The sequence below is a fragment of the Sinohyriopsis cumingii genome, unplaced genomic scaffold (assembly GCF_028554795.1).
Source record: "Sinohyriopsis cumingii isolate HCF-2022 unplaced genomic scaffold, ASM2855479v2 utg001110l, whole genome shotgun sequence".
In the NCBI taxonomy this organism is placed as follows: Eukaryota; Metazoa; Mollusca; class Bivalvia; order Unionida; family Unionidae; genus Sinohyriopsis; species Sinohyriopsis cumingii.
This window is the reverse complement of record NW_028315961.1, coordinates 1235189-1255417: the sequence shown is the minus strand read 5'-3', so window position 1 is coordinate 1255417 and position 20229 is coordinate 1235189. Positions and strand designations below refer to the sequence as shown.

Below are 20229 nucleotides of genomic sequence, written 5' to 3'. Positions count from 1 at the left end.
CTGAAGATCTACGACAGAAATCCTTAAGACGGAAGTCTTAGGACAGAAATCCTTAAGATTTCACATACAGATTTATTACAAGCTCTTCTTCACGTATGTCAATTAAGCGATTAAGGTGGTCTGTGAGTTTAAAATTGATTCGCGTTAACATATTATTGTGACACCGCAAATACACGGGATTAGTTGGTTCTTGCACGATTAAATTTCCAGGGGGAACCTGTGGTGTGAACGTGTACAGGATGTATCCTTGTTGAGCCTGATTTGATCTTCCGAGATCTATTTGATAGCTGCCATCGATTACATCACAAACCAGATTGACCGCGACCGTCGATGTTATATTAACGATCCGCGGGGATACGTGTCTTCCGCCGCCGTGTGGATCATTATCATGTCTAAGAACAGTTGCTGGTGGTGCTAGTTTTTTCCACGCATCGAGTATTTTAGGAAAAAACTCATCAATGACATCATTGATAGATTTTCTCAACTCGGTTACACTATACCCGGGAAATTTATAATTTGGTACATCGGCTTCTGTTAATTTATATTTTTCTAACCATGCTTTTGCATCAGAATTTTCAGGTGATTTTAAAAGACTAACCATCGCCTGAACTATTCGGTTATTAATATATTCCATATCTGATATAAGCTGATTTAATATTTCCACACGCGTGATGATTTTTTCACGCGATGACGCTGATATGTCAAAAATATGTTCGTTAAAATATTGATTTAGTTGATCTAGTTGTTTTTTACACTCTTGATTGATTTCCTGAAAATATCTAATAATCGTTTCTCGATGAAAACCCCAATGAGGTCCTGTTTCTCCCGGATTTTTAAAAAACCATGCCTCAACTCCACCGAAGAAGACAAAATTGTGAAGCATTGATTTATTTTTTATAATACGTAGGTGTTCCCCGTATGATGGATTAATTTCATGATATGATTGTCTATCCGTGACATAATCAGACTTTTTCGGTTCTGGTGGTATCGGTGTTATCGGTGGTGATATTTCAGGCCATCCTAGCACGGATCTGATTGAAGATTGATAAATATCAACGGCATAATCAGGCGAGTTTATTTCAACCGTCGAGGACAACGTCGGCTCATGAACGTTTATTGATATTTTTGATTCTTTTCCTGTTATTGATTTTATTCTACGTGCAAATTCCTCACTGATTTGTTCGATCTCATAACTGCCAGTTGGTATTCCAACAACAACCCAGTCAGGTGTTCCATCGGGTTTGTTCTTGTTAGTAAATACGAGCGAATTATTTGCTGGTGTACCATTAAATGATTTTGATCTGATATTTGGCCAGCTGTAATATACTCGTAATTGTGCTAGTGCTATTTCTTTTACTGGAATTGCAGTAGGAAAATTAACACTAAATTCAGGATTAGCTGAACTTACCGAGATCATCGTTATCTTTGGCGGAGTTGTGTTGGTCACGATCTGCTGGAGTAATTCTGTCATTATTGATACTTGTATCTTTAATACCTTCATCGTATATTTTGGTTATCATTGAAAATTCGAAATCAGATATAATTCCATCACTGAGACTCGCTGATAACAACGAGGATAATTTCGAGTATGCTACCGTCGCTGTATGTAATTTTATTTTGTAATCGGATAATTTTTCATTCGTACAAGTACATATTTTTTTTGTGATGATACTAAGCACACCTGCAATAGTTGTTGTTGCTGAAATACAAATAGTTACAGCTACTGGTGCCATCGTTGTCAACGCTGATAATATTACACCGGTTCCAGCAACAACAGCGGATACTGAATAAACAATCACATCAACGATAACCAATCGTCGTCGATATTTTTTTACTTTTACTGTATATTGATCAACTTGATCTTTTAGCGTCGCCTGCCATTCACGCGCTTGATTGTATCTGTATTGTGCACCGTCCATATATATTTTTATACAGTAACCAATTGAGGTGTTTCAGCTACAAATTCCAAACACCACCAGAAGGATGTTGCGGTTAATTTCTTATCATCTGCTTCCAGAATAAATATTTCTTCGGTTCCGATATTTAATATAACAGATACAACCCCGGAAAACCTGTCGGTGGAATGACGCCATGGAAACGTTGTAAATATTTCAAATTTTGCAGCACTAAACACAGACAACCTGTACACGCCAGTGACTGTTGCGGTATATTTGATAGTATTATTTTGCTGCGACCATGTTGCAAATCCCGATGATACCGTGCATACGATGTTTGTGATATGCCCGGGAGTTATTGCAGCTGGAATTTTAATCAAATTGGTTTTACCGACAATCTCAGGAATTCCTGCTACGACGTCTTGCTGTCTTTGTTTGATCGTGTCTAGGTTATTTTTGATATCAACGAGTTTCATGTCAATGGCGCGTGGAGTACCGAAGAATTTATCTATGGTATCATCGATTTTTTGAAAATTTCTTCGAAATCTTCCAAAAGCTCCTGCGTGAACGTCATACTCAGCCCGTAACGTGGATAATTTACCGTCTACGGTGCCATAGTTGACATCGACGTATTTTTTTGTTGCTGCGTCTTCGTCAGATGTTGGATCTTTTAAAACTACTATTTTGTTCCCGTTCATGCTAAGTTCACCCGTCATTGTGTCACCGGTGTTTCTCACGCGATTAGCAACACTTTTTGCAATTTCATCTCTGATGGTTGCTAATGATACACTTGAATCTCTGATTTTGCCACTCTCAGTAAACACGGGAATATTATCTGTAACTGCACCAAGTACTCGCCGGACTATATCATTCCATTTGATATTGCTGGTTTTTAGTTTACCATATCGATCTTGAAAAATAATAACCTCATCTGGATCAACTCCAGCAAGGTTCATAATATCAGCGAGGTCATCTTTAGTCGCATACTTTGACAGATCAACGTCGGATTTTATTTTCTTACTAGTAGAAGATCTTCCGTAGATGTCAACCATTATAATAAGATCCGTTGTTTAAAATGCTTTACGCGCAACAAATCGGTTGCTTGTATAATCGTGCACGACTTTATGTGGCGGCCTGGATGATTTTGATATAGCGTCGAGTACATTAATTACTTCACGGCCGCATATTGGCGGATCTGTCATTGTTTGTGTGGGTAGCGTTGAATACCAAACTTTGGAACCTTTAGTTGTTGCGTGGAGTGGTGCGACATACTTGATAAATTCAACAGGTGGAGCTAACCCGTACGAATCAAAATAAACAATTCCACGCGGGTGAACCGCGTATGATACCCAATGAGTACCAGGTCCGGAACGTTTGTCAAGATTAATAATACCTGTTTCTAGTTTGTTTGGTTGTTTCGGTAATTGATCTCGCATAAAAACACCTCTAAAGGCGGATATTTTTAATTTTTTAGCAGCATCAAGTAAATCAAAATTTGATGATGGAACGTTTAACGAAATGACCCTGGAAGCTTTAGGCCTCTCCCCCAACGAGATCCTGGCAATCTTAGGCCGCGTCCCTTTTTTTTGTATCCCTGCCCTGTTGCTTTCTTTAGTGCCATTCCAGCGGCTGTTCCAACAGCACCTAACACGGCCGCTTTTGCTACAGCTGGAGCAGCTGCAGCTATTAATGCCGGAATGGCCGCAAGAAGTGGAAATATACCACCCGTTTTAACCATGTCTTTGATGGCGCTCGGGGAGAGATGGAATTGAACTCCAGTTTTTGATTCTAGGGCTTTATTGAAATGTTTAATCTGATTATTTGTCAACGATAATTTGTTTGGACCACCACTAATATGATCTCGTTTTAGTGATATTTTAGTTCCGCATTTGTTGGCGGTTTTTGATTGAAGCTTTTTTATCTGACCCGGGGTCAGAGTAACATTAACATGACTATACGACATTTTTATATAAAATATATTTTTCTAAATAACACGATTAAAGATTTTCCACCGGTGCATCAACGACCCTCATTCGACCACTGCCACCTTCAAGTAACATGGCCTTGTCGCTAAGTATGACCGCGATCGCTCTGTAATCAACACCAGCAGTATTTAATGTTGCTTTGAGATGTATATCAATGACAGATTGTTTTGATAGATCAAGATGTTCTAATGAAAAATAATAAATCGGATACAATTTTTTAAAATCTAGTTGTGATATTTGCAACCCGGTATCAACATTTTGATCACGTCCCATAAATGACATCAAACGATGATATGCACGTCCTATGTGATTTAATGCATAATTTAGTTGTACATTTTCTGTTGGTTCCTGTTGTCCGTTTATCCGTAAAGAAATATCTGTGAGACCTAGTTGGTCAAATATCATATGAGAGTGAGTTTGTGAGTTTAAACGATCACGGTTCTGAAACGCAATAAAAATATGCCGTGGTGCAGAAACACCCTGTTGTGATGCTATATGCCATGTAAACTGACCGTTAACGTTAGTTTGCATACTGTCTGTGCTTGTTGTTAACCATGACAACAAGGATTTACCACCTGCATCCATGAAAGAAATTAATCGCTGTTCTTCTGCGATCGTTGGAGTCATTACCGGCATCCACAGTGAAAGTTTCGATAATATTACTTTACCAGCGTCACCAACGGGTCTCCACAGAGCATCATTATCATCGTTCTTTCTTACAAGAACAACCGTGTGTCTAGCTCCAAAAATAACCTTTTTAACATTCCTGCAAAATCCAAAAATATGCGATAGTGGAATTGTACATGAAAAACCTCTATTGCCTCCTAGCAACATATTTCTACGTGATGCAAATCCCAAGTTGAAATTTTCGCTAGAACCATGAACTACTGGCCACATATCAACATCAGCGTTATCGGCAAAATTTCTTGGTCGTCTTATATTATACGGATCACTTTCAGGGTTATTGGAGTTATCTTTCACAAACATCATTGTGGGACCTGCTGATCTTGTATAATCATCAGAATATCTCGCCAGACCAATTATTGTTGTAGCAACGTCGACATCATTCTGAATTGATTCAATATTTTTTCCATCAATCATATATGTGGCGCCACTAAATAATGCTATGATCCCGTTGTTGACAAAACCAATTTTTACTGGATCCAAGTAATTAGTATCGTTTGTTCTTATAATTGTACCTTCTACCTCAAGAAAGGCATCAGCGGGTAAAAAGTATCTACTTGTGTCATGAACTTGTAGTTCAATTCTTCCACGTTGATCTGGTTGTTTTGCGTCATAGGAATAAAATTGATAATCACGTACCGATTCATCCTTAAGGACAGGTGCTTCCATGTCAAATGCTGTGTCGGATACACGCTTGAACATTTTATTATAATTATTTTTCGTCTAACACGTTGATCACCGCCGCCGGAAAGTTCCACCTCGGGAAGTTCCACTTCCTGATATCAAACTTGAGATATTATTTCCAGATTCACCGAGTCCTTGATCTGCTAACGCCGCTAGTTTTTGATTTGCAGCCTGATTTATTATTTTACTAACATCTGCAGGCATCACCTCAGTACTTGCCAGTTTCACCGGTGGTTGTTGTTTTCGTCGCAATAATCGTGCTAGTCTTTCTTTGATCGCCGAGAACGCCTTACCAGCAACATTGACAATTGCACCAGGAGCTTTATCACGAACAATATCAATAGCCTTCATCGATAATTGTTTTGCTACAGGTGCTACTTTTGGAGCTATCCTCGTGAATAATCCCCGGATGACATCACCAAGTCCATTTCCGTAAATAACACTATAGATTGGTAATCGTGAGTTTACCGCTCTAACCTGTGTGGGTTTACGATGATTATCATGCACAATCATCTTATTTTATTTACCATTTATCTAACAACTAGTCATCAACGAGCTCATCAATAAGTTCTCGGTAAACGCCAATATCCATGATACCACCTTGAAATAGTCGCCGACAAATATCAGCTGCTTCATTGGTTATTTCTGGTGAATTATTTCCGGCACGTTTTCCTCCTATGAGAACTTCTAACCGTGACACGTCATTGATGATATTATCAGGACATAAACCACGTCCTGTTTTAGGTTCATCTTGAGGTGTTTTAAATACTGGTGGTTGCATTACCGGAGTAAGTACTTCAGTGGTGGCCGGGGGTGATCCAGGTGGTGAATCTGTCGGTGTAAATGTCATTTTCGGTGCAGAAATTTTACGTAAAGGTGAAGGAATTTTCTTCGAGGGGGGTGATTTAAGTGACTCTTTAGCCTTTTTAATTTCCGACATCAACCTTTGCTGTGGCGAAGAAGATTGTTGTTGTTCTATTTGTTGCAGAGGTGGAGGAAGCTGATACTGGGAGGACTCTCCTTGTTCTAGTTGTTCCCGTCTCTCTCTATAAAGTCTTTTTATTTCTTCTTTAAGTCCTTCAAATTCTGGACCTCTAGCTTGTTTTTTGTTGTAATATACGCGATATATCCATTTAATGAAATTATCATCATTTGTTTTTTCATAACGGGGTTTTAAAATACTAGATTTATTAGATATACTATTTAATATTGCTTCAGGTAATCTCTCTCTTTCAGTTTTTCTAATTTCCTCAACAACTCCTTCGTTAAATTTTGCAATTAATTCTACGTTTTCTCCTGCTGGTTTGGATTTAGATGCAAGTTCTTTTCTCACATCGGCGACTTCAGTACGAAGTTCTTCAATGCCTTCAAGTATTTCCTCATCAACAGATGGAGGTTGAGCTGCAGCTATGCCAGTTGGAAGGTCTCGTAAAATCTTTTTTGTTTGTTTGGTTCTTCTTGCTGTTTTTTCAGCCTGCACCGCAGTTTGTTCTAATACCGGAAAAATACCCTTTTTCCTCTTCTCATCTTCCTCCGCAATATCTCCCCATATAGTTTTTTCAACAGCCGCCGCAGCTTTCTTAGTAGCTGCAGTGACGGGTTTAAATAGTTTTTTAGTGTCTTCTTCGTACTCAACTTTTGATTCTTGCTGCGCTTGTAGATTTTTTCTAAATGAGTCTCTGACAGGAAGAAATTTTTTAATTGTTTCTAATCGTTCTCGTGCTGTTCTTGCAGTATGAGATTCTGGATGTACCATTTTTATTATAACATAATAATTTAATTAATATCAGCAGAAGAAGAGCAGCAGAGAGGGTACCTACCAACGTTGGTCGTCAAAAAAATAAACAAGAAATAAATAAACACGTAGAGTACTTTATTTTTTCAGCTACTATTTCAAACTGAGGTTTTATTAGCACAATCAGTCATTGCAAAAATAAACATCTCAAGGAAAGTTCATTTGTAAAATCTGGACCTTTCTACGAGATGATTTATTTGTTTGTTTTATTTGTTTTGTCGGAATTCTATGGTCTGTTCACCCTCTCTGCTGCTATGCCACAACTACAAACAGACATTGCACATGCTTTAAGCACACACATACAATTAACCATGCCACAACTACAAACAGACATTGCACATGCTTTAAGCACACACATACAATTAAGCATGCCACAAGCACAAATAACTCTGATATTGCAGTAAGACCAGCAACAAAAAAATAATCTGATAATGGCATATACTTGTATTAATGTTGGAAATTTAATGTATCATTGTGTTGCACAAAGTGTAATCAACTTGAAAAATGGATACTACTTCTATGGCACTCATTATGCCACCTGTGCCCTACAGTAACAGAAACTTAAAAGAAAGAATTAAAGAAATGCATTTGTAAATAACCACCCATGATGATTGGAGTTGCTCTGTGATTGTTTCTGAGAATGAACAATCAATACAAGGATGAAAGTACATTTCAACCTAAGACTGTTTGAACAACAACCGATGTTCCAATGAAAAGTAATAAATCGTGTACAATGCAGCTTTCAAGTCAACACCTGTTAAATGTGAAAGCCACCAAAAAATGACATTAACATGCTTCACATTTTGATTCTTATTTGCTACCATAGATTGGATTTCCTAGTCCTTGACCATCACAGTAATCATATGATCTAACTCTTGTATAACATTATCAGACAACAAACTGGCTAAACATTTTGTTAAAGTGATAGAAATTTTAAGAAGATATTGATTCTATCTGAGAACAAAGGTTAAGGATATTATTTTGAAACAGTAGTATTCATGGGTTTATTTATCAGATAGTGTACGCGTCAGCAATCCTGACATTTTCCCAAAATAACCTGGTGATTTAGAACTAGTAACCTATGGTCATGTGGTATATATAAGTACACAATATATGGTGCAATAGATAAAATAAATACCGAAAAGTTCAAATATCGAGATACCACAGAACCAATATCGTCGGAAGCTAGGCCACATTGGTTTTTCCACAGGGGCTCGTATTGTTACTTACAACTGACCTGTCAAACATGTACTATTTATTATACGATATTTATGTTGTCCAAATATCAAAAACGGGGAGGCAAGGGTCAGAGGAAACTCGGACTAATGTACTATAAAATAACTACAATATAGCACATGTATGAAAGTTCCATTGTAAACAACGATACGAGCCCCTGTAGGTTTTTCAATAATTTTTTTTTTACCAGTCCTCGAAAATTAATAACGGTAATAAACTTAGAAGTGTTTTAATCGGAAAGGAATGTAATTGCCAGTACCATAATAAAATGTAACTTATTTCTTAGTAACGCTGTCATACTACTACAAGTAATGCCGTGCAGATAAAATAATGCGATCTTATTACTAAACCACGAAAACTGATAACGGTCATAAATGGGTATGAGGCGTACTTTTTCGTTTAATTTCAGTTCTAATTTAAAAACGTGTTTATTGAAATATATAAACGTACAAAGAAACCATAGATACGGTTATAATAAATAATAATAATAATAAAACTAAAACTACTAGCGAAATAACCTTGCAATTCAACCAATCCACGAAAATTGATAACGCCACCAATGGCGGTCTAATTTCAAATAGTACTTACACAATTGTAATAGTAAACAAAATAAAATGCAATTACCAGCCCTGAAATGAAACGTACAATCAATTATTAGTAACGGTTGAAGTATATACACTACCGGTCTGATAACATAATACTAAATTTCTAGCAGTACAAGTCTCAACGTCAATGTTATTTTCTAAAAACCACAATGTCCAATGAAAACCATCGTTTCAACAAAATCATTTGCATATTTGCATAAATGAATATTTAATAACTGGCAGGATTTCTCCGTTATCCCAAGTGCTGATAGCAAGGTCTACACGGCTGTAACTGCAACGAAAACACGTGTCTGCATGAAGGGGTGAAATGTGTTACTACGTGCGAGAAACTACAAAGATGAAGACGCTGCTTCCTTTACATCTAATCATTTTGTGGGCACAAAAGGGTAAGGTATCTTTGAAATATTTATAGATGATTATCGTTTCCTGATCAGAAATGGGGAACTACCAGACACTTGTTTCAGGGGAAAACTACTGTGTACACTCATCAGTTAACAATTTAATTAGTGAGTGTACAAACTAGTTTGCCCCAGAATCAAGTGCCTGTTGCTACTACACTTGGATTAGTCCTACAATGTAAGACGTATACTGTGATATGTACCACTGTGTCGGCTAATTCGGGAGCATACAAACACCGAAACACACCGAAATGTCGGAATGCAATAAAAACATCGAAACGCACTTCAATTATATCGTATATACCATAGTGTATATTGGTTGTGTATGTATACATATTAGTTATATAATAAATTAATCTGTACATTCTTTTCTGCAAGTGATGCAACATCAAACTAAAAAGAAGCTGGGAACTGCGCATTTTGGCGACAGTTTGGAAAGTACAAAAAAATCTTAAGTTATGGGATGTGCGAGATTTGGGCAAACCAGAACGTGACACGGCTATGTAGTTTAAATGTAACTGTCATGAATTATGCTCAATAATGGTCTAAATATAAAGAAACATGAGAGAATGGCGTGTCAAATCATTTCCGTCTTTCGCATGCCGTTTTTAAAAAAATAATTCTACTATTGGAAGAAGAGTATGGGGTACTGGATAGTGGCAGAAATGGGTTTAATACACAAAGACAATCTTTGGAACATATTTCAGAATGTTTTTGTTTCATATAACACACAGATGTTTAAAAATTATTATAATAATAAGGCAAGTCTGACGTGCCCACTCAGAGATTGTATAGCAATACAATACAGCAACAACAGGAATAAACATATCTCAAGTTATATCAATTAAACTGATAATACTTTGGCCTCAGCATACAACCTCATGAACAATATATATATATATATATATATATATATATATATATATATAATTCGTTCCTTAAATTATATTAAGTAATTAGCACGTTACCATACTATATATTCCAAAGGACAATATTCAGGTACAGTGTAGAAATCAACTACATAAGTATAATTATGTTGTGAAAGAAGTTTGGCTTATTTTGAATTTATTAAGCCCTTACACGATAAAATAAATTGGCATGGTTACTCTAACCTTATACTGTCCGCCATGACAGATAAAGCGAGACTCTGGCCGTGACCCCTTTTCTACGTAAGGCTTGCCAGACCATATTTTGGATATTCTACGCTATATTATTATCAGTCAAGTGCGAATAATCACTTCTTGGTGAATTTCAAAGTTGCCGATAAACCGTATTTACTTTTAATGCGCAGAATCTGACCCAAACGGCGCCAAATTTTCACTACGATTTCTTTACATTTCCAAATAAGGCGTCACAAATAAACAAGGCTGAGAATGGATGTAATCATCATTTGAAATAATATGGCGGACGATCTAAATGAAAATATCGGCAAAAAAAGGTAAACGAGATTTTACAACTATTTCTACAATGATTTTTGATACTTCCGGTAATAAATAAGAGGACTACTCAAATTATTGGATTATATGCAAGGAATATGTTTAAAGTGTTATTACACCTGGCTTCACAAATGAAGAAGTGCGGAACACCATCAGGCACGAAGTAGGCCAGTATGAGGACCTCATCACCACCGTCCAAAAGAGAAAGCTGAAATGGCATGGCCATGTCACTAGAGCCAACAGTCTATCCACAACAGTCCTACAGGGCAGCGTCCAGGGTGGCAGAAGGAGAGGTAGACAGAGAAAAAAGTGGACTGACAACATCACAGAATGGACCAGGAAAAGTTTTGCAGAGACACAGGCATTGGCACATGATCGAGACAAGTGGAGGGAACTGGTCAGATGTTCAGCAGCACAGTGCCTCAATGACCACACTAGGTCATGAGACTGATGATGATGATGATGATGATGATGATAAGGTGATTTCATGTTGTCACAGATTTCATTGTAATTTATTGATAAGGCAGACTCTGTGGTTCCTACCTCTACCATGTGCTCATGGGAGAGAACTGACATGCATGTTTTTAGTTTAAGATGAGAACGGGGGGTGGGGTGGTATGTTATAATACAGCGCTATTCCCACAAAATGAATATAAGTACGAAAAAGTTCTTGACACATTCCAAATTTAGATACTGTTACGAGTCTATGCTCTTAAAATAAGTAACAGAAAAGAGAAGAAAACAAGCGTTGTAAAATTTAACAAATAATTTATTTTCCTAGAATACAAAGTGAAAAATGAGGAAAAAAAACTTACGGTATTGCGAATTAAATCCAAAAATGATCCAAGAATTAAAGACACAAGTCCTAGTAATTAAAATGCCTGAATAAAACTCAGTTCAAGTCCGAAGAGATCCAAAATTGAAGGTGATGACCTGTTTGTTATAGCATGTGAAGTGCTGATGTGTCAGCAGTCACTTGTTGAATCACATAAATGTTATTCCAGGTTTGAATTCAGTATAAAGTCTAGTGAATATCTTTATCCAAGAATTGTGTCAGAGCACTTTTTTATTTCCAGAGAAAATAATCATTTGAATTCAGTAATTTGAAGAAAATAAAATTCAGTCCAAACTGGTCACAACGTAATACAACTGAAAGTGCTAGATGTTAAACATGACTGGTTAAATCCTCACAGTCACAAGATAATATATTTCTCTGCTTGACCTCGGGTTACAATTAGCATTTTCTATAAACAGCCATTACCTAATGGAAAACAACCTTCTAGAATGATCTGATGAACCCTGTTTATTTACAACACAATAACTTACAAAATTCACTTTGGAATCTCCAATACTCTGACTGTGATCAACAAATTATTCCTTCTTGATTACTTGAATAATAATCCTTATAATAAGCTCATACATTAGAATAATGAAGCTATTTATTATTAGTTGTTTACGTAAATAAAATTTTAAAAATCTGGTCAGGCAGAAATGAAATCAGTTTTGGACAAGGTCAAGTCCAGCATACAATATTACATTACAATAGAATGTTATAAAATAAAAAAATTAAACAAACAAACAAAACAAGTATACATAACAATACATACATAATTGCTATCCCAAGTGAAACCATTCCTGATCCACAGATTTTGTATATTTTTCAGGAATATGTTCTCTGGGCCATATCCAATTCTTACCAATAACATATAGTTTAAAAGGAAAGCCAAATGTATAAGAACCTGTCCCCTCCCCCACCAAAAAATACACTGTTTTAGCGAAGTAGTTTCGACTCATTAAACTATCCAAAGGCCAATCTGAGGCTTGTATGTAAGCTGGGTTACTGTCCATGAAGTAGACCCCATCTCTTTCAAGTCCCCATTGTGAGAATGTAGATTTTACCTGTGGTAATACTGATTTATCAATCTGAGGTTATCAAAAAGTAATGACTGCGACCATGTTGACTGACATTGAATATCTGTTGAATGTTTTTTATTGTATGAACCTCTAAGTGCAAAATGCAATTTTAGAGATTCAGAGGGTTTTTCAAGTTTGTAATCAAGCACCTCCCCCAAGTGAACCCTGGGTGCTGTAAAAATGAACACTCATATTTTGGGTTTGGAGGGGGCCCAGGCAAGTGCACCTGGATTAAGTTTTACAATCAATGATATTTTGTCTTTTCTCAGTGCATCACAGGCAAGCCCCCACTTATAAATATTTTTTTCTTAAATGCTGACAATATGTCATTTAGGCTTTTGGGAATCGAACACGCGAGGTAAATTTCCACAGGTTGACAGAAAGATTGTCTATATGTGCTAACCTCTCAGCCACTGTCTCCCGTTAAGAAATAATGAACTATATCAGCAGTGCTGTTCATAATGAATCACAGGTACATTTGCACTTATGAGCAGACAGATACAAAATTGGCATACACACATTTATTAAGTGTCTGAGCATTTCAGTTCTATTATTGCAACATGTATTAATTTTTGCCCGAGCCTGAGACATCTGTGTGCTGTTATCAGCGATCAATTCATCACAAGTATTTTTAACTGCTTGGCATGTGATAATGTGGATGTCTAAATGTGTGTCAAATTGGAATTTGCTGTGGCTGAAAAAATACTGAACCACTGACTTGTACATTGGTCTGGTAGCAGAGATAGTTATTGTGTGATATATGTTAATTTTATTTTTGGGTTAAACAACTTTGAATAACATGAGTTAGTTTCACAATTTGCAACAAGCTGCACTGAATTTGGATGTGTATGAAACTATTATCTAGCAGCTGTTAATTCCATTCTTTCATCTGTATTGAGATTAATTTATTTAAGTAGCCTTTGTGTATGTATGTCTTTGCCGGATTATTTTACGTTTGCTGTTTTTGTTGGAGTGATTGCTTGTAAATTTTCCAGTCTATTATCTGCTCTGCTCTGAGTTTATGTGATCAGTAACAAGACCCTTATCTATCACACCATTAAAACACTTGTATACGTATCTGTGAGAATAATGTTTCCTGGATTTCCAATAGCAATCATGAGGTAGCCCATATTGCCGACATTTCCAAGAGTTTTTTTTTGTGACAACAGTTTCTGATAATCCCAGTTTGGTTCACTTCATAGTTATGATATATTGGGTACTTCCTGGATTCATCAGGATCAGTCTCTTTCTCAATTATATTATTCTACTTTCTCTAATACGACATTATCATTTTTAATATATCTCTTGATGTAATGTTGCGTGTCCTTTATTTTTATGTTATCATCAGCGTTTATTATATCATACATAACATCTCTTTAGTGCTCAATATTTTTGTCCCCCACAAGCAAGACATAATTGTGTTTTCCCATTCACCCCACCTCCCATATTAGACACAGTTTTGTGCCGGTACTGCCAAGTCTGATATTTATCACGTGAACACTACAGTAATCTCCACGACAGATTTTTGCACAAGGAGTTACTGATCTGACCTTTAGCCACTTGAAATTATTTTTTGACGTTGGCATAATTATTGTATATCACTTTTTCTAATTAGAGGAAAGTCATAGTGTATTAAAGAAAGTATATCCGTATACCACATCAGTGGTTAATTATACTGTTACAAAGCAGCTGATGGCACAGTATTTAAGTCTAACCAGGATCAAATCAGCTTTTCCAAGGTTGAAAATTGCACAAAAACTTGTACGAAATCAGATTAATGAATTATTAACCCAGGGCCTTCTGGCTGGCGAAAGTTGCTGGCAACAAATTTTTATAAAGTAAATGTTTAATTTTTCAATGATATAAGCGACTCAGGCCACTTAATGCCTCTTTTCACCATCTGCAGCAGTCAGTGGATCATATCAGTAGACGATGAATAATTTAAACACAACAAAAAGTAATTCCACTAGACTGATGGTAAAATAGGAATAAATAATTTTGATTATCAGAACCTTATATAAAATACTAAGACACAATGAAATGACCAGAATGTGGGTTATTTTCCCATCAAATGTTTGTAAACAAGCTCAGTTTCTAGAACATTCTAAGGTCAAAAGGCCATGTAAACATGTTTACAGATCTTATCTTAAAGTATAAATCTACAATCATGAACAGAAATTAGCTATGTAATATGTTGTTAGCTAATGACCCATGCAATCTAAATTCATGGGCAAAAGTTAAACACACAGACTAACACATAGGATGATATCCTTTCTAAGTTGTTATTTGCCAAGTTATTTGACATGTTCTGACTCTTGTAGTTTTACTTGTTTAGCTATATAAATCTATTTATACAAATATATGATAAATTATGCTACTTCTTCCATTACAATGCAATTTTCTTAGCTTCATGTTCAGTGTTGTATGCCATATGTCTCTCAAGTGGGCTTGTTTAAATGTAACTACTTGGAGTAAATTGCTGCAATTATGGAAAGGTCTAGAAACATTTGTTTTAGAACAGTGATTTTTTATAAACTGACATGTTTCTAAGCGACAGAAAACGTGAAGTGAAGCACTACTTAGACAAGATTGTTTGGAACATGTTTCATAACATGTTTGCATGTTATCTTGAGTTTTGAGTCAGAATTAATCATTTAAATTGCAGAAGTAATGATAGCTTATATGACAGGGTTTAAAGGTCCAAACATTCTGTATAGCACAGTCATTTCTAATATTTTTAATTGTTTAAATAATATCTCTCTTACTCTAACATTTTTCACTTTAACTCTCTTTTGATATTTAGTTTTAAATATTTAAATAACTTTACTCATTTTGTTTGGATTAATTGACTAAAAGATGACTAATAATTAATCTCTTCAATTTAGGATAGAACTTGTAATCTTGGGAACATGTTCTCTGTGCTCCCAAATTCTAAGTTTGTTGCTGATCTCTAGTTTTAAATAAAAGTGTGCACAGGTTTGTCCGTTCTATTAGTCACAGATCAGAAGAGCATATGGATGGCCTGGCATCCATCATCTGCCACCCATTCATACAAGAATGTTATTGATCCTCATACTACATAAAACTGTGTACATACATTCATCCCATGGTCTAGATGGTAACAAAGGAAAATCATGCTGCCCAGACATCCAAAATCTTGTTATTGCTAGTCCTTTTGAATTGAACGTGTGGGATTTTCACTATTATCTACTTGGTAGCAAACATAAAATCTTTTTTATCACTACTAAATGGAAAGTCATGTCTGTACCAGAAGACTTCTCATGATGTCTGGTAAGTCCTAAATGTAAATGGTGCTTATCTGACATACAGTTTGGCCACCATGGTAGTCGTCTAAAAATATCTTACTATTACTGATCCTCCTCAACGGAAAGTCATACCAACATTGGATTTTCACCAGATGACTATGATAACTAGTTGGTCCTTAATGAGAATTGTTCAGACAGCTGTTTTTTTGCCATGGTCATGTTACAAATGGTGTTAATGGATGGTCAGTAAAAAGTTTTACAAAAGACTTGTCATGCTGTCTTGCTGGTCTTACAATAAATTGGTGTCATCCTGACACCTAATATAAACATGGGGCTTTCACCTGGAGATAGTGTCTGGTTGATCTTAAATTAAGCTTGTATTGAGTTGAGATCCAGTATGGCTTGTGTTTTCACTAGAAAACAAATCATATCTAGTTGGTCAGAAAAGAAAAATGGTTTAGATCTAATCTCAAATACGGGCAGCCATCTTGACAATTTTGGAGTTGCAACCCAGTAGATTTCTAATGAAGATTCATACAAGCTGTCAAAATCTACTCTAGAATCGTAAAATATACTCTTTGTTGGAATATAGGCAGTGATAAAATGTAATATATTTTTTTAGTTGTAGGTCAAATTATCATCAGCCCAGCATTGCCTGAAATTTACACAAGAGCCACAATATCTTGCTATTCAGTTGGAACAAGCCGGTATTGGTATCACAAAGGACTTTACAAAACAACTTGCAACAACGAAAGATGTACTCCAAAAGATGAACCTAAAAGTGGCTATACATTCACAGCTGATAATGACAAAGCAGAAGTGACAATTGCATCTCTGAATAGGACAAGAGATAAGGGTGTATGGACATGTTCAGCAGGGCCAGGGGTCATTCAAAATATCACCCTTCAGGTTTTTTGTAAGTAACTCTATGGTATGCAGTTTTCTGAGGAAAAGTGCAAATTTGTAATCATCATATCTGCCATTGACAAATCTTTTCAAAGAATACATGTACATATAGATCAAGAGACAGAGGTTTATGCATGTGTATAGTATTACTGAACCAAAGCATCTTTCCTAGGAAACCTCGGACAAATACTCCTAGGAAAAACCTCAGAGTATTGTTTGCTGATTTTCCGAGGTAATAATCCAAGGACAACATTTTTTTAACCAATGTCCAAGGATTTTATTGTCAAACATCCGAGGTTGACCTCTGACTGCAGAGGTTTCTTGTAACCAATGCTCCGAGGTTTCCTAGAAATCCTCGGACATATTGTCCAAAGATTTCTAGGAAATATTATTCGAGGTATCCTCGGACATTATTGTCTGAGATGTCCTCTGACATATTGTCCAAGGATTCCTTGGAACCCTCCCTGGCATAAACATCAGACCAACAATAATGAAGCAAATATTACAGAATATAAGAATACATTTTATTTTTAATTTGCTTAACACGTACAAATAATATTTTTAAAAGATCCAAATATCAAGAATCACCAGCGAGATTCCTTTAGTGCCAAAATGTCCATTTAATTTTGAAAATTCATCCATTTATATACTGCTTTCATGATGGTTTTAGCTCTTCACTGATTTTCTTGTTTATCACTGCCTCTTTGATATTCTGCCATTTCTTTCGGATCAGTTGTAAAAATAAAAATATATTGGTTGAAAATATAAAATGTGATGAATTTATAAAACAAACAGTACGCACATAGCATAACTGTTATTGGCAGCCTTCAGTTTACAAATCATGTTTGGAATCCTTTAGTTCTGAAAACAAAGTATTAAACCTGAAAAATCTGTATTTCTATAAGAGACTGTTCTTTCAGTTTGGGACCATAATTATAAACTTTTTATAACAAATCCAGTCAAGATTATATTCTATTCCTGGCTCAATGCCTGACAAGTTCAAAATAATGTATCATTATTTCACTGCATACTCCAATGTTGTAGTATCATAGGCCCTATATTATCATAACAAACAGGATTTTTGGATTAATTTTGGATACAAGCCCTCTATCATTTGTTTACAGAGGTAAAGTTGTAGCTAGTAAGGAAGCAAATATTTTGTGCAGTTTCCTCTAAAATATCCAAACAAATTTTACTAATTTAAAGTGAAGTGCATGCAATTACGTTGATCATACAAAACTCCAATCGAACATGCTATACCTGCATTGGCTTTGATTACGAAATATATTCAGTGTATCGTCTAATGTTTGATGATTATAAGTCATATACTGATAGTGATACACATGTCCTTACATATTTGAAATCTCATTCCATGGTAGCCAATATGAACCAAAATTGACAAAACGTTGCTTATGATCCTACTTATCCAGTACAAATAGGAAAGCAATAACAGTTAAACTATCTTTTAAATTGGCAATATTTCAGTATTTTATATATATATATATATATATATATATATATATATATATATATATATATATATATATATATCTGCCCACATTGCACTAAAAATGCAGACTAAGTGATATATATTTTTTAATTTTTAATTTCTGTTGTTGTTATCATGGATTTCAACTTAACGGACATAAGTGTATTCAACTGAGTCATTGCATCCTTTATTTTGGCGGAAGTATTCAGCCAGTGCAAGCGTGGAAATTCCATCTTATCACTAAGTTGAAATTTATGTTTATTGTAATATGTGCGTGCTACCGTACATAAGTTAGGTACATAATGTGATAATATAGAGTTGTTCCCCCATGGTATGGTCATGTGAGTCAGCCACCATATGCAGTTTAATTTACATGATTGGATTGACCAAGATTTTTTGTAGGAATGGATAGAGGGAAAGTCAGAGAACCTTTACAGTTTGTTTCAATATAGCATTAACAGATTGGTTTTAGTATGCACCGATAACAACATTAAGTACCGCAATAATACAGCGTTCCAGGCTACTGTAATCAACCCTTAACCCTTTAAGCCCCGATCCCGTCTGTAGGCATGATCCGGTTTCTGCATTCAATGGCTGATCCCGCCTGTAGTCGTGATTTTTTTACTGCATTCAATGACCGATCCCGTCTCCAAGCGTGATGAATGTTTGTTAGATTCAACGTCTCTGATTGGTTAGGAATGGGTTTATTCCAAGAACTAACAACTATTAAACCAATCAGAAATGATTTTACTTTCATTTTGCGGAAATTTGAATTGTTCAGAAGCTAAGGGCTCCTGTTTTGAAAGCAGTTTAGCTACACGTCTTCTGGTCATGAAAAATCGTAAATGATGGCGGACGTAAGAGTGATTTTTGATGAGAGCAGAAATGAGGAGTTTCTCGGGTTTGATCTTGAAAATACTGAGCAAGCTGAGGAAAGATATGTTCGGCAGTTGGATATTTTGTGAGATTTCAATTCGGACATAGAAGTTTCTGAGATTGAATCATCCGAAGATGAGGATGCTGACAGCGATGATGATCGAGTTCTTGCGGATAAACATTGCACATAATTTTGTAAATTCTGTATAAATAAGTCGTGAAAGACTTGGACAAATAGGGAAAAAAAATACATCACTGTGTAGACAAATTCATTTGCAATAAATGGTGAAACTTTCTTGGATTTTAATTGGATATAAGCAGAGAAATTAAGGTAAGAGTGAATGCATGTGCACGATGTTTACAAAATTTTTCAAGCAGGTAAAAACTCTGGGGCACATGCAGCTAGACACAGCTTAGCGCTGCTGGGGCATAGCAGCAGTGATACTGATAACGGGTCTGGGGCTGAATGAGTTAAAGATATGACACAATGCTTGTTGCTTAGAAAGATTTTAGCAAGTTTAAAATTGCTGCATCTTATCTTACCCTGGACTTTTTTTGGTGTTTCTGTCATAATCTATTTTGGTGTTGCCATCTTGGTGGTCTATTTTGTTGCTATTGTCTTTGCTGTTTGTGGTGGTGTTGGTGATTGTGGATTCACATCTTTACTTGTTTCAACCCTAAATTAAAAAAAGGGCAAACTTTTCAAATAATATGCATCACATTCCATGCCATTTACATAATGGGAATTGATTACTTGGGAAAAAATTGCATATATCCACGTTTATTGTTGAAATATAAAATGTGGTTTGGCATGTTGGCCTTTTAAAAACAAAAATAATAATCATTTTAATTATGTAACCTGACATTCTTTGTAAAGTTAAGAGATCACTGATAAGATACAGTTATCTCCCAGATTCCGATCGTCAGCAGACCGGAAGTGCCGTATCCAGCCACAGGGGCTCGTTACAAAGAAAATCAAGGGATGGGGGGTTCTAACCTGTAATAATTACAGGTTAAAACCCTCGTCCCTTGATTTTCTTTGTAACGAGCCCCTGTGTAT

At 35.8% G+C, this 20229-nt stretch overlaps 1 protein-coding gene and 1 long non-coding RNA gene across 2 annotated transcripts in view; one reads left to right on the top strand and one right to left on the bottom strand.

Annotated features, from left to right (window-relative positions):
* Positions 1–9032, bottom strand: part of LOC149772832 (uncharacterized) — a 49754-nt gene extending 40722 nt beyond the window's left edge. The window contains exon 1 of the long non-coding RNA XR_016417583.1: positions 8962–9032. This is a non-coding gene — a long non-coding RNA (uncharacterized LOC149772832). The remainder of the gene's footprint in view (positions 1–8961) is intronic.
* Positions 9033–9144: 112 nt separating this feature from the next.
* On the top strand, positions 9145–16822 carry LOC149772831 (uncharacterized). Its single transcript, XM_089947231.1, has 2 exons — positions 9145–9270; positions 16521–16822. The coding sequence occupies exons 1-2, from the start codon at positions 9192–9194 to the stop codon at positions 16820–16822; spliced, it is 381 nt and encodes a 126-aa protein (XP_089803357.1). The 5' UTR covers positions 9145–9191.
* The last annotated feature ends 3407 nt before the right edge of the window (positions 16823–20229 follow it).

Excerpts from the sequence above, each read along its gene's own strand:
- LOC149772831 (XM_089947231.1), top strand. The coding sequence starts at position 9,192 with ATGTGTTACTACGTGCGAGAAACTACAAAGATGAAGACGCTGCTTCCT. Across the intron at positions 9,271-16,520 it reads CATTTTGTGGGCACAAAAGG|TTGTAGGTCAAATTATCATC; the intron begins GTAAGGTATCTT and ends ATATTTTTTTAG.